We start from the raw sequence: 16,491 nt of genomic DNA, 5'->3' as shown, positions 1-16,491 counted from the left end.
GATGTTTTAATGCGACTTTTTTAATCATTGAAACGATAGCAACTGTCGTGAAACGCTGACATCATAAACTAAAAGTAACAATGACCTTCACCTATTATATAGTATATATATATATATATATATATATATATATATATATATATATATATATATATATATATATATATATATATATATATATATATATATATCTTCACTAATTACTGACAAAAAAAAAAGTGACGCTGGACGCTCAGTTTGATCGATCAGTTATTATAATTTTGTTGCCTTAAATCAAAGGGCAGGTGAGCATCTGTCTTTATTTTAACTTGAACGCTTATACAATCAAACACACACACACACACATATATATATACACACATATATATATGTGTGTGTATGTATGTATGTACGTATATGTATATATTAAAACTCTTACCCCTTTTTCTCTTTGAAAGGAGCTGTTCCAGAAGGGCGGAAGTCCCTTTTCTTTACTATAGCAGATGCTGGTTTGGTAAACAGTTGGTAAACAGTTCTTACGTTAATTTCTTAAGGTAAATACATCAAATAAACTACTTCTGCCAAGGACATATGATGTACTGTACGTCTTGATAAACAAAATTGATTTTTTCATTTGAACAGGTATGAAAAGAATCTGAAGGATTGGTTAATGGGGGCAGGACGAAATCCGTGTATAATCTTATATAAAAGTAAGTTCTTGTTTTAGAGGACACTGTTTATTGGAAAAATAGATAAAACCTATCAAATATTAATACTGTTATTATAAAAACTATCGGTAATTCATGATTCCCTAGAACATCAGCCTTTTTAAATATAATTATAGCCTTCAACTCCGTGGCATTGCTGGCGAATTTTTCCTTCATAAGATTTTGTTGATTTTGTCATCACCGGATCTAGGAAGACCTAAGAGTACGAGAAAATTACTTGGAATTCTCGAGGCATTCAAAACCCTTATTCTATATACCATATCCTTGGCTTTTCTCTAGTTCTTATCTAGATCTTATTTCGGCCACTTTTCCAAAGGAGGCCATGAGACAATATATTTTTTTCCAAGTCTTCTGGATTGTTTGGGCGGTGTTCAGAGGTCCACACCATAAACCCTATTGCCTTTAACACCTTACCCCACTTACTCGTCATCTTAGGCATGGGTCTAGGTTGGTAAAAGACCATTAAAATCTAAACCGGTCACCAACCAACCAGTCATCCACCAAGTTTTCAATTTCTCTAGTTACTTTCCCCTGATACTTTCTCTAGTTACTTAGAGGAAATAACCAACTTTCAACAACTTTTCAGTAAGTTCATTGTGTGGTTAGTCTGCTGCTAATATTCGGAAATTTCTCATCACTTACAATATTTGTGATTTTTACCAACCTTCCCCACTGTTGGTTGGGTCTATCGCTTTCATTGTTATTAGAACTCTAACTTCCCTTTCTTCTTGTTTCTGTTGCGCTATTGAGAGATGAGGAAACTTTGGTACATTTTGCGTTTGCCTTTGCAATATGAGAAGGCAATTTTGCTTTATCTGTTTATTTACCTATGCATGTATTTACTTATTTTTATGTGATGAAGCAGGTTAAAACATTTTTGCCCTAGTAAATGAAGGACATGTTTTCCTCTATGATCTCTTCAGTCGGCTTTTTCCTACATTCCATAGCATAAAGCATGATGTCAAAAATATAACTATAAGGTGCATTTGTGGCTAAAAAAGGAAACGTTTTACCAATTTGTTATAATGCGCAGACCCAAGATACGTAATCTTTCGTATATCTCGAATCATACGTTCATGAGTTGCGAAACTTAAGCCGGTGAGGCCAGGTGCTCAATCCTCAATAACTTCAAATTCTGCGGATACCGCGAGGATACTCAGAAAAGTTTGCTAAGCAAATACACGAATTTCAAATGGGGGATAATTAGCTCCATTTAAACATGTTCCTCAAGTGCCAGTTCTGAGCGCTCCCTCAACGCACTTCTCGATGGTTGACCTGACTTTTCGTAGCTTAATTCACTGACTTCAGGGAGAGAGGCTGTGATAACCAAAAAATAAGTAGCAAACTCTGAAACGCCGAAAAATTAATAATGAATTTCTGGATTGATTTTTCGTTAGTAGATATTCTGATGGGTCAGGAATTCCTTGCTCACTATTAAATTTTATATAGGTAAATCTGCGCTCAATATCAAATTGAATATAGAGCATATGAGATGTAACTGACTTCAGTATACTAAAATTCCAATAAAGCAACGAATATAAAAAGAGTGGAATAGCCACCAGATTGACTTCTCTCATCAAAAATTCTGAAAAATAAAAATGTTTATGACATGGTTAAATAGGGGCTTCGTTACAACATATAATAAAAAAATCCACAAAAGCGAAGTTGCAATAAACACTACAGAAGCAATAAAAAAAAGAAAAATAAAACAAACAAAAAATATTTTATTTAATCACATCGCTGGGATTTGCCGTATCTTTGGGCATTTACAGGTCATGTCCTTTATTCCTGACTCCCGAAAATCTCGCTTTTAAAATAATTGGATTTCAACAACGATCATCAAGCTATGCGACCTACATGTAACATTTCGTACTGACTTCTTAGGTTTTATGGTAGTTAAAGATTAAATTCATTCTCTCATCCTATCGTCATACGTTATAACTGTGTTGTAATCAGCTGACTCCATTCTTCCATCTATTTTTATAAATGATCTTGGTTTTGCCTAGTTTAAAGACTAAGCAATGAAGATTTGAAATATGTAAAAACATAATTACATACAAGTGTAGAGACACAAAGACACACAGGCTTAAAATCGCAGAGATATAGATGTCAAATTTAAAAGAAATTTAAAATATCTTCCAAAAACAAAGCGTAGTAATAGGATGCAAAATACTCTCCAGCCATCAGGAGCAAGAAGGCAAGAAGAGATTAAGGAAGCCCAAGACTCACTAAAAGGTAGAGATTGCTTTAATCTCAATTGATTTAACTTCCAGAGTCATTTTCGAGAATTCTTTCTTGATTCTCGGGCGGCTAGTCATTACGTTCCCTCGCTAACCTTGGTGGGGTAATTTTGAGTAGTACGATGCCATTTTCATTAACGATTTAAAATTCATTCAGAAAATCGAATCAGGGTTCGAATAGGAGAATGGATAAATGTTTTAACTCTACGGATACCTCAGACATATATATATATATATATATATATATATATATATATATATATATATATATATATATATATATATGTATGTATATATATATATGTGTGTGTGTGTGAGTATATATATATATATATATATATATATATATATATATATATATATATATATATATATATATATATATATATATATAGAGAGAGAGAGAGAGAGAGAGAGAGAGAGAGAGAGAGCTACGACAATTACAATTATCTTCCATCAAAAACGATAAACGGTAAGCGCCTGTTGAGTATGAAGGTGGGAGAAGCTCAATCTTGGGAACGTTTCATAAGATTTATATGAGCATTTCTGAAGACATTCTCATTCACATATGATTTCTTCAGTGCAAAACGTTAATTATCCAGGTATTACTGTGATGGCTGTCCCATTTATCCAAGTATTGCTGTACTGCCTGTCCCTTTTATCCAGGTGGCATTACTGTTCTGACTGTCCCATTTATCCAGGTATTACTGTGTTGTCTGTCCCTTTTATCCAAGAATTACCGTGCTGACTGTCCCTTTTATTCAGGTATTACTGTGGTGACTGTCTATTTTATCCAGATATTACAGTGGTGACTGTCTATTTTATCCAGGTATTACTGCGGTGACTATCTATTTTATCCAGATATTACAGTGGTGACTGTCTATTTTATCCAGATATTACAGTGGTGACTGTCTATTTTATCCAGATATTACAGTGGTGACTGTCTATTTTATCCAGATATTACAGTGGTGACTGTGACTGTGGTGACTGTCTATTTTATCCAGATATTACAGTGGTGACTGTCTATTTTATCCAGATATTACAGTGGTGACTGTCTATTTTATCCAGATATTACAGTGGTGACTGTCTATTTTATCCAGATATTACAGTGGTGACTGTCTATTTTATCCAGATATTACAGTGGTGACTGTCTATTTTATCCAGATATTACAGTGGTGACTGTCTATTTTATCCAGATATTACAGTGGTGACTGTCCCCCAGGTACTGCTGTGCTATTCTTTCATTACCCTAATTAGCTTGATTATTTAGAAAATTTAAAGACACGAGTAAATAAGACAAATAAACAATATTTAAACATCGGTATTTCCAAATCAATATGGACAAAGTTCACGATATCCCTACAGTATATCACCTAACTGTAAACAGCATAGATATAATTTACAGAGGCACCATTGGGCCAACAATAAAGTGTCTTCTTACCAGGAGTTTGTTACTCTTAATTGGTGAATTCGGAAACACTTGTTACAGTAACAAATCCAGGACGCACACTTATTCTCGTTTTACTTGCTTGCGAAATTAACAGATTATAAACAAAACACGCACTACAAACATTCTAACTGAAACTACGCTACAAGACTGCCATCTATTTACCAGATGCCAAAATACAAATGTTTATTTATGGAAAATAAATATTAAGGTAAGAGAACCATAAAACTACGTCAGTTTCAATTCCGAGTAGGCTACAGAGCCGAGGTTCGTCAGAAATATGGGCAGCTGAGTCGAAAGAAATAGGTATCTTTCGTGGCAGCTGGGTTGTGCGATCAGTCATCTTAATTCGTGCACTAAAAAACAAAGGGCCGAATCCCCTTTGTTTTTTAGTGTACGAATTAAGATGACTTAAGATGTCTGAAGACAGTAACTATCATATGCAATTCTCGTCGGATTCAAGTCATTCCAAGGTCAAAATGAGTTCGATATGAAAGGGCTGCTTGTGCTCAGTATTATTTCACAGCATAAAAATAGCCACGCGTCAAGTAGAAACAAGACCATCACAAAAAAAAAGTCAACGTGATAATCACCAGGCACTCAACCATCACTGTGGATTTGGGGGGATTTTGATTATTTGCACAGAACCTGAGTTCAATATGTACATCAGAGTCGAAATCAATTTATACGTCTCTTGACAGCGGGATAGCAGTGCCACTGCTATCGTATCACCTGACCCTAAAAGGTTCAGGTATGGATCCGGGTCAGGGTGGGAGGGCTTCTCATATGTGACTCTTTTAAGTGTAGTTATCCTAAAGATAGGTGAATCCGGTATTAATGGATTACTTATACAGTATATATGTATATATATATATATATATATATATATATATATATATATATATATATATATATATATATATATATATATATATATATATATATATACACAGTTAATATATATACAGTATATGTGTATACATATGCAGTATATATATATTTATATGTATATATATATACATGTGTGTGCGAGTCTGTGTCTATGTGTTAGAGATATTCTGTAATTTTTTTCCTCTCAAGAAACGAGAGAATCATTTTGATAAAGACGCCTCCTGGGTTAAAACCATATGTATTCGAAGCGTTCCGTACTTAAACAAATGTCATTTTCTTTAATGTAGTCAGCGTCGGCATTCGGTTGATACCTTTCATCCATCATCGTTTCCCGAGATTGCTTTAAAATTTATGTAAAGAGGTTATCTCTAAGCACTTTCAAACAACTCAAAACTAATTCAGTCTTCATTCATGAAGACGCAGTCTCCGTAGCCCGCGTCCTAACTCTTTCCATTATCGGGTAATGTACTTCCTATTACACCATGGATAATAAGGTTTTTCCAAATAGCGGAGAGCTAAAACTAGCCAACACACTAAACTTTTCCGCTGTGAAATTAGGGAAAGAGAGGAAAACACAAATTTTCATGACGCTCAACCAGCCTTCGGCGAACAACAACACCACAAAAAGAAGGGCACAAGTCCTTATTCCATGACTTAATTTCTAATTACTTCTCACATCGACTCCCGGAGAAAGTGCTCCGTTGCATCTACGTAAGTCTAATGCAGGTGGCAATAGTACCGACTGTCATAAAATCGATAGGTGGGTTCTGGGGTCGCCTTGGCGTACCCTGCTGAGTCCGAAAGAAGAAAACTGGGTCAGGATGGTAAAGAGGAGACAAATTGTTGAATTTCCGCAAAGACGCCAAAACCACGTTATGTCGCTGAACGAAGTGGAATTCTCGCAACTGAGGGGAATTCGTAGAATCACTGCTTATCAAGTAGATGGATAATGACCGCTCATTAAAGACAATAATTCATGTTTTCGCGATTGAAAGGTCCGACGAAATAGTTCTTTATCATCGGAAGGAAAATAACCTCTTCCTCAATAAAGCATATCATGTAACTGACGTTTTCTATTTTCATTCCGGGAAAAGAGAAGACGCTGTCATTCAAGTTCGGTTTATGCGTTGATACTCTAATGAAAGATGCACCGAAAATATTACCTACCCCAATACTTTCAACAAGGAGTACACGAGTTCGAATCCCGCTTGGCAGTGGAAGATCGATTCTCTCGTTTAATTGACAGTTATAGCATTTGCATACATTGCGTGTGAAGGTGATCATTATGCATATTCATATATATATATATATATATATATATATATATATATATATATATATATATATATACACGTACTAACACATACATACACACACATATATATATGTATATATATGTCATGGTAAATATCGTTTGATATCGAAATCACTGTATCTTGTGAATAACACCCAAGGGGAATTGTAATTTATAAGTGCTTCTGAGAATCCTGGCTCGTGCAGAAACAGTTATAAATCATTTCTTTGGGTGCAGGTTTCTACAAGGTATAGTGTAGTAAATTTGATATTAAACGATATTTGTGGATTAATATTTCTGAATATAAAAAATCACGCGTGCACAAGTATATATATATATATATATATATATATATATATATATATATATATATATATATATATATATATATATATATATATATACACACACACATATATATATATATATATATATATATATATATATATATATATATATATATATATATATATATATATATATAAATATATATATATATATATATATATATATATATATATATATATATATATATATATATATATATATATATATATATATATATATATATATATATGAATTTCTGACTCACAGCAGGATCAACCCAGGTATTTCAACTGAAAGGCAAGGGCGCTACCCACTAGGTCATACAGGTCTAAAAGAAGTTGGAACCTGAGAGCAACTGCACCCAAGGAATTACCTGGGCAAGCTGACTGCTTGCATACCAGCGAGTTTTCCCCAACTTCCCGACTCAGCAATGACCCAATTGACAGCATTTCATTCGAATTTATCCCTTCTGAGCGAATAAGGTAGAAATAATCAACACACAATCACATGTGGAACAGAAATAAATTTCTGACTCACATCTTTTAGACTTGTATGGCCTAGTGGGCAGCGCCCTTGCCTTTCAACTGAAAGACCTGGGGTCGATCCTGATGTGAGTCAGAAATTCATTTCTGTTCCACACGTGGTGGTGTGTTGATTATTTATATATATATATATATTATATTATATACACACATATACATATACATATATACTGTATATATATACAATATATATACACACACACACATATATATATATATATATATATATATATATATATAAATACCATATAATATATACATATACATATATACATAATATGTATATATATACATGCATATATATATATATATATATATATATATATATATATATATATATATATATATATATATACATGATTTTGGCAGGCATACACAACCCTGAGTCAAAATAATCTTCATTGTTCTCGATTGTCAGTAGCGTTAGTGCGGGACTTCGGTTTTACGTCCCTTAAGATTAAAGTTTAAATGTGCAATTGGGATATAGAATGATAATGATTGATATATTTTTTTTAAATTTTATGTTTGTTCGCAGATTGGGTAAGACGAAGTTGATGAATGCAATAGTGAGAATAGAAGATGGAGAACATTATTTAAACGAAATGAAAGTTGAAATAGAGTTAGAGTTCGACAGGAGGTGGTGATATTTACTTGTCAGTTTAGTGAAAGGTGGGAGCTGGGTAAGTAGGAGACGAGATCTGCATATAACATCAGGAGAATATAGAGAGAAAAATAATGGGTTGGGATTAAGACATGAATGTGGAAGGAGGATAATGCAGAGTTCTAGGACTGGGTCATAGGTCAGGAGGGAGTATTTATGGTAACGTGAGGGTAGGGAGCGGGAGTAAAAGCATTAAGTGGGTCATGATGAAACACTCTTTAGAGAGGGAAATTTGAGGTGCAATTGCATGACTGGAAAGAAATTCGTTTGTGGTAGTTGCACACGACGATTTATATAGTCGTAAAGAAAAGTATAACAAGACGGCATGGGAAAGTAAAGAGAAATAGATATGGGCAAGCATTTTAAGCAAAATAAAAATTGCCATATAGACAAGTAAATGCAAAGAAATGTTACTGAATAAATGGATCTCAAAACAAAAGATTCAAACAGATATGATATCTGGGGAAAATACAGTCCTGAGCTTACTGAGTATTTTAAAGATATGTTGAATTTGAAGGCTAAAAGACTGACAAACCTGAATTTTGCAAGAGTGAAAGTGGCTATTGTAAAATTCAGATTGCTTATGGAAGTGACTGTTATGTTTATAAGGAAGAAAGTATGAGGTTAGAAAATGGAAAGACAGAAGAGGTAAGTTGGATTAAAAGTGAGATGACGTAATACAGTAATGAAAGTGTGAAAAAGGGGTTTCGAATTGTCTTTGTGTGTGTGGGGATGGATGTGTGTTTGTTTGAGCGTATGTGTGTGGGAGCATTATACCGACCTGCACCGTAACTTAGTGTTCAAGGATTATCATAAAATTAAGACTGCATTAGGAGAAAGAAGAGTGTGAGAAGCAGAAACGAGCAAAGACAATGAAAAGCTGAATCAGACTGGATTATTAGAGCAAGATGGCAAGCTGGCGAGTGGAGGGAGAGGAAGATAAAAGAGGGAGAGAGAGAGAGAGAGAGAGAGAGAGAGAGAGAGAGAGAGAGAGAGAGAGAGAGAGAGAGAGGGGTGGGGGGTGGAGAGAGAACCAGGGGTATTTGAGGTCGTCCAAGTTTTACATCGTACGAGAGAGTGAAAACTTAATATTTTTCAGGACTTACGAATATTCACATTATTTTGCCAAGTAGAATGGGAGCGAAAGGGTTCCTTGATTGAAACCTTTTTCAGAATTTTAATGAATCTGATTTTCCTTATGTAATTAGTGGTGGGATTTTTTGTAACTAGTTTACAGATCCAAATTAACTCTGTCTACAGCGACGTGATTTTGTCAGACTTGCAAAGGTTCAGTCATTATCCAGATTACGATACTTCTTCAGAGGTATTTTCACCTTGCCCCGACAATAGTTCACGACTTTTTCTATTAATATACAGTTCGAAATACTTACTCAGATAAACAAAACTACGTATATTAGATGCACAATATGTTCAAGAATTTTACGTAAGGCATATGATTTATTATTATAAAAAATGAAAGCCTAAGATCTCAATGACTAAAATTTTCGGAGGCATTAATGTTAAGTTAGCATACGTTTAGTTCTTTCTGGTTTATATACACATATAAAAATACACATATAATATACATACATATATATATATATATATATATATATATATATATATATATATATATATATATATATATATATATATATATACAGTATATATATAAATCACACACACACACACACACACACACACACACATATATATATATATATATATATATATATATATATATATATATATATATATATAGAGAGAGAGAGAGAGAGAGAGAGAGAGAGAGAGAGAGATGATATGATTTACTCACTGCATCAAGGATCAGATACATATGCAGCAATGGCGCGGTGCATTAACATGAAGTCTGCCCGTAAATAAATCTCCTCTCGTGAATACAACAACAAAAGGCTTTATTTGTCGCAGTGGTTCTTTTGCAGGTCGGCCAATCTCAAGATGCCTCTCTGTAATGCGTTTTGTGCCATTGTCTCTCTCCTCCTGCAGTAGTTGTGTCGGGCGAAGCGTATTCGTTGCGCAACGCCCTTTGAAAAAGATTGCCGGGTCCATTCTCTCCATTAATTTATATCCATTATTCGTGTGATCCAGGTCTGCTGCAAAGTCCCTGTCATGCCGTCGAGTGATCTACGGTATTTTATCTCAGGTAGCGAGGATAACAGCGGGGGAATGAGATAAGCGCTTCCCGTGTGGAGGACAACTTCCCTGCTCCTTCTGCTAAAAAAAGCTTAAGGCCACTCATTTCTTAAATCTTATGACATTCCTTTTGTTGTCTTTTGTTAATTCCACAAGTTGTCATGGTGGTAGGGTGGGCATTTTTTTTTTTTACTTTGTTTTACAGGTATACTTGTGATATTGTATTAAATTTGTAATATATTTGTATTTTTAAATTTTTCAAACATTTTTTTTTATTTCTTGAAAGTAAACATGGGAGACAGAAAAACTGGTTTTATTGCCAAGGAATTACATTTACAAACGAAAAGAAATTCTTGATATCACCTGACTTTCCACAAAGTTCATTATCCAATTACAGCGCTGTAGCCTACATGAATAGTGTCTAAAGAAACAACTGGCTGGTTTTCTTTTTATCTCAGTATCAGTTTCCTTATTCGCAACGTTGGCATCTGGTAGGTTGCTTCATATTCTGTGACTGATGTCAGCAAAACATATCGACCAATAGGATACAATGTTTGCCTTCCATTATTTATGAATGGAGCATCTAGTGGGCTACCAGCCAATCACCAGCTAGGTCAACACAAGCTATTGAATAAGGTAATAACTGCCTGTTGTACCTTCGCTTTCGTTGGTTAACCACAAAGTGATTTAAGAACGAGTTTTCCTCTCCAAAATACATGTCTGGATTCCCTAATTGATTTGATATATGTTGTCGTAACTCATTCAGCGTTTCCTTGGTATATCCTAAGATTCATTTGGAGGTTAATGTAAACCCATGTACATGTCCTGATTAATTACATATTTTTTTCTAACCTTATTAACTTTTTTTTTAATACAATCCACTATTTACTGTAGTTTTCTGTCCCGCTCATTAATGTACTTCGTTCACTTCCTTTGGCATTTCCTTCTTTAGGTGTTATACTTAAAAAAAACAATGGAAGCTTTATATATATATATATATATATATATATATATATATATATATATATATATATATATATATATATATATATATATATATATATATATATAACCGCTTCTACCTGCAGTAGTGTAACAATGTAACTTACAAGCTGAAGTGGAATTATGAATTAAGGCAGTTACAAGAATTTTATTCACTGGGCTCAAAGCTAATGTTTAAATGTTTACTAATAACGAGCCTTCTTGCGTTATATTTGTTAGAGCCTCTCTAGTTTGTTAGAGACTTGGAAGCAATTGCGAGGTATACATCATGTGATCTGACCGGTAACAGTTCTTTGTTTTATAGGTTCACTTTCATGTCTAAAGTATTGCCTGAAATTCTCTAATTTGTTGACATAATTTATAATGAATAACCTCTATTATTCGACTGATAATCATTTTCAGACCTAAATGAGCGTTTAAGTGACAATATTGCTGTGTCTGGAGTGGTAAGGTATTTTTCCACTAAAACAAAAAATAGAAATATAAATTTTTTTTTTAAAACACGCTTCCATTAAAATGCACTAAAAAGTAAAAAAATTTCTCACAATTAATGATGTCTACAAAAATAAAAGCGTGGGCGCCAAACACGGAAGGAAATGCTACAAGAAAAGAAATAGATTTTTTCTATTTCGTATAGCAGTTCCTTTCATGTTTGGCGCCCAGGCTTTTATTTTTGTAGACATCATTAATTGTAAGAAAATCCCAGTGCGTCTCCAAAAATTATTTTTCACTTTTTAGTGCAATTTAACAAAAGCGCGATTTAAAAAAAAATTATATTTTTTTATTAGTTTGACAGAAATTGTAACCGATTTATGATTGTAGCTATCGAAATTGAATGTGAATCATGTCGAGCCAAAGAAGGTTTGAAAAATCCGTAGAGTTTCATACAAGTCCTGAGATGCTGGGAGAGGTCACTGTAGGGTCACTCGAGGTCACTGCTGACCTACTGATCATGTCAGGATATTGTCACCGGGATTGAGTAACCATGCAAAATTTCAAGTCTATCGGACGAAGGGAACTAGTCGAAAATTGAGTTACAAGTTTTGACCCAGACAGACAGACAGACAGGCAGGCAGACGCAGAAGTTAAGGTAAATAAAAGCATGTAAAAAAATATGAAATTTTTTTAATGCGCTTTTATTAAAATGCACTACAAAGTGAAAAATAAATCTGGGACACCATGATTTTCTTATAATTAATCACATCTACAAAAATAAAAGTGTGGGCCTTAAACATGGAAGGAAATGCTACAAGAAAAGAAATATATATATTTTTTTTATTTCTTGCAGCATTTCCTTCCATGTTTGGGCCTCACGCTTTTATTTTTGTAGATATGGTTAATTGTAAGAAAATCCTGGTGTGTCTCAAAAGATTTATTTTTCACTGTTTAGTGCATTTTAATAAAAGCGTGTCTTAAATTTTTTTTTTTATATTTTTCTTTAATTTTATGTTTTTAGCTTTGACAGAAACTGTAACTGATTTATGACTGTAGCTAAAGAAATTGACATCCTGTCGAGCCAAAGAATGTTTGAAAAATCCGAAGTTATTTACCGAGCCAAAGAAGTTGTGAAAATCCGAAGAGTTTCATACAAATATTGAGATACTAGGAGAAGTTACTGTAGGGTCACTAGAGGTCACTGTTGACCTACTGATCCTGTATTGTCACCGGGATTGAGTAACCATGCAAAATCTCAAGTCCATCAGACGAAGGGAACATACCGAAAATTGAGTTACAGGATTTGGCAACAGAAAGACAGACAGAAGCATTTGTCAAGTTAAATAAAAACATGTAAAAAGAAGTGAACTTTTTGCGAACCAAATCGTCATGGGTCACCTACCTCAAAAAAAAAAAAAAAGACAGCAATACCTATAGTTGTTATTGCGTGCGCATTGATTAGTTACAGATATTCTCAGTATATGTCCTCATAATTCATTATACCACCCAACTGCAAAACAATGTGGTGTGAAGATATGTAATTATACGTTCTAAAAATATACCTAAATAAGAAACATTTGAGCAAATTATGTTTACATGCATCTATCTAAATTATATTTCTGTTCTTCAAGTCTCGTCTGACACCCCTACCTTTATTCAGAGGATTATTCCTATCATCAATTCCTTAACAACCATTACCCTCTTCATTACTCTTCTTACATCTCCACCATAAACTCTAAGCATTCTCAAACTTACCTTAGGCCCTTCCACTCTTGTGTTATTCAGCTCTACCTCTCTTCTATTATCTACATTCAACAGTTCCTCGAAATAATTCATTGACCTAGAACTGCATTCATTCTCCTCATACAGCATTTCTCCATCTGCATCTTTTATGCTGAGGCCCATTGTCTCATTCACCTTTCTCTCTGCATCTTCTTCCTTTCAGTATAATTTCTTATTATCCCCGAAGTTCTTGTTCACGTTCTTCTCCTATTGTTATTACTTGCTTTCTTTTTCTCTATCTCACTTTCCACTTCACCATTTCATCCATCCTCATACACTTCCACACACAATTCTCTCTTCTGTCTTGCAGCTGCACCTCAAATAATCTAATTTTTCTCCTTTACTAGAATTCTCTTTTTCTCACCTCACCACTTACTACTTCACTCCCCATTCCTACCTTCCTAAACTTACAAACACTTCATGTTGACTCCATAACACCATCCTGGAATTTTACTTACCTGTCATATATATACTCTTACCTTGTGTATTTAACCCTAACCTATTTTTCATTCATTTACTCTTTATAAGCTCTCCTTCCTTCCTTCCTATCAACTAATTACTGTACCATTTCACAACCTTCTCTCCAACATGAATTTCCACCTATCTTAACAATTGCTTCAAACTTATAATGATAAGACGCACTACCAGCTACTCCTCTCTCCCACCACTACAGCCATCAAATTACTTTCGATCTACTCTGAACCAGCACATATTCTGACATACTCAGTTCCTGTCAATTTTTTTAGATACCTTAATGGTGCCTTAGCGGTAGCTGGGAGTATTTGTGGGCAGATGAGGGTAGAAAAAGGACTAAAACAATAGCTACACATGCAAAATTTTCGTTGACTTCATATGCATTTAAATTAGGTTGTCCGGCAAATTGGTTGGTGAGTACAAATTTTACAGCAAATGAAACCTTGTATCTCGTTAACATTAAATATCCATGAAAATTAAGTAAATATGTTTTGCTCAACACACACGCACACATGTATACATAGATATATGTATACACACGCACACACACACACACACACACATATATATATATATATATATATATATATATATATATATATATATAAACACATGTCTATATCTATATATATACATATATATATTTATTTATTTATTTATTTTCTGTTAAAACAGAAGTCCATCCAATAAAAGGAACCCATAAAAACGCCAAACTAGAAAGTTAATACTATATATTTCGGAGAACAACTGTCTCCCTCGACATGCAAGTAATGAATAAAATGACAGCTACAGAAAAGCAGTATTTATACCAAGAGCTCCAGAGGTCAGCTGTTACGTCACTCCAGTTGAAAATTTCTCCCTAATCTTCTTAATCGCTGGTTAGAGGACGGTTTTATCGATAATATCTGAGTCCCAAGCTCCTTTTGAGAGGTTCTTCGTATTTCTTTGTTTAATCAAAACTGATTCTATCATCTGGCTTTTGAACCGACAGTTGGTGCTATAAATTATATGTGACAAATTACAGTTTATTCTGTGATTATGGTTATTTATGTGGTTTTTATGGGGTTCTTTTATTATATATATGTATATATATATATATATATATATATATATATATATATATATATATATATATATATATATATATATATACAGTATATGTATATATATATATATATATATATATATATATATATATATATATATATATATATATATATATATATATATATATATATATGATCTGCTGGTCACTTTCTACCAGATACATAAGTAATTGTAATGGCCACAATGCCTCTTAACTTTCTCGAATTCTTCGCACTTTTTTGGATACGCTTGTCACTATAAAGCCTCAAGATCTAAGTGGGTCAGGTCGACAATGGTACCTCAGTCTGATTAGCGGACCCGGGTTCGTTTCCCGCGACTGCACATCAGAATTTCTTCATATTTCTTGCACTTGGATCTTAAGGCTTTGTAGTGACAAGCGTATCCAAAAAAGCGCGAAGAATTCGAATAAGTAAAGAGGGCACTGTGGCTAGTACAATTACACACACACACACACATATATATATATATATATATATATATATATATATATATATATATATATATATATATATATATATATTATATGACAAATGCAAATATCAAAATACACTTACATTACAAAGAAATTTCTAGACGATGCAACGAGAAAGTCGAAGGCTATTTGGAGGAGGAAGTTTTTTCAAAGCGAACGAGACCACCGAAAGACCGACCATACATTGTTCTATTCCTGCAACAGCGTAACGATAGTAGTTTGTAATATTATGCAGTTTTGTATTTAGTCATAGGGAGTATCAGTCTGTTTAAAATGGTAATAAATGACTCTTCATAGGTACTGAATTACGTAATTTTGAAAGCTCTTCGTTGGGTGAGTCGGTAGAGCTGCGGACTGGCACTCTCTGGGCCGGAGTTCGATTCCCCGGCCGGCTGATGAAGAGTTAGAGGAATTTATTTCTGGTGATAGAAATTCATTTCTCGCTATAATGTGGTTCGGATTCCACAATAAGCTGTAGGTCCCGTTGTTAAGTAACCAATTGGTTCTTAGCCACGTAAAATAAGTCTAATCCTTCGGGCCAGCCCTCTCTAGGAGAGCTGTTAATCAGCTCAGTGGTCTGGTAAAGCTAAGGTATAATTAACTAACCTTTATTCAATTGAATTACTAGGACTGGATTGATTAAAATGAATGACAAACAGGCTTTCCTCCGGTCACTGAATTCAGTTTTGTTCAAGTCAGAGTTCAACTCTGTCAGTCAGGTCCACTCAACTGGTTCGCTTCTACGACAAACTGAACCAGTTTAGTTGATCTGACTGACAACTTCAGAAATAGTCTGTCATTAGTTTGATGTTCTATGAGGAACTGTTCCGGTTTAGTGGGTCTGACTGAGAGTTGAACTCTAACTTGAACTGAACTGAATTCAGTGACCTGACGAAAGCCTCAAGAGTGTCATTCGTTATTCTAATTAATTCAGTTCTATTTATTGAAATGAATGT

The 16,491-nt window shown here is 33.9% G+C and overlaps 1 protein-coding gene across 1 annotated transcript in view; it reads right to left on the bottom strand.

The window, feature by feature from the left end:
- LOC136836487 (uncharacterized) overlaps nt 1–13,605 on the bottom strand; it is a 26,588-nt gene extending 12,983 nt beyond the window's left edge. Inside the window, exon 1 of the mRNA XM_067100823.1 lies at nt 13,456–13,605. Within this exon, the coding sequence (XP_066956924.1) occupies nt 13,456–13,605 (150 nt within the window). The remainder of the gene's footprint in view (nt 1–13,455) is intronic.
- Between the last annotated feature and the right edge of the window lie 2,886 nt (nt 13,606–16,491).

The sequence above is a fragment of the Macrobrachium rosenbergii genome, chromosome 4 (assembly GCF_040412425.1).
Source record: "Macrobrachium rosenbergii isolate ZJJX-2024 chromosome 4, ASM4041242v1, whole genome shotgun sequence".
NCBI lineage: Eukaryota > Metazoa > Arthropoda > Malacostraca > Decapoda > Palaemonidae > Macrobrachium > Macrobrachium rosenbergii.
This window is presented reverse-complemented; position numbering and strand designations above follow the sequence as displayed.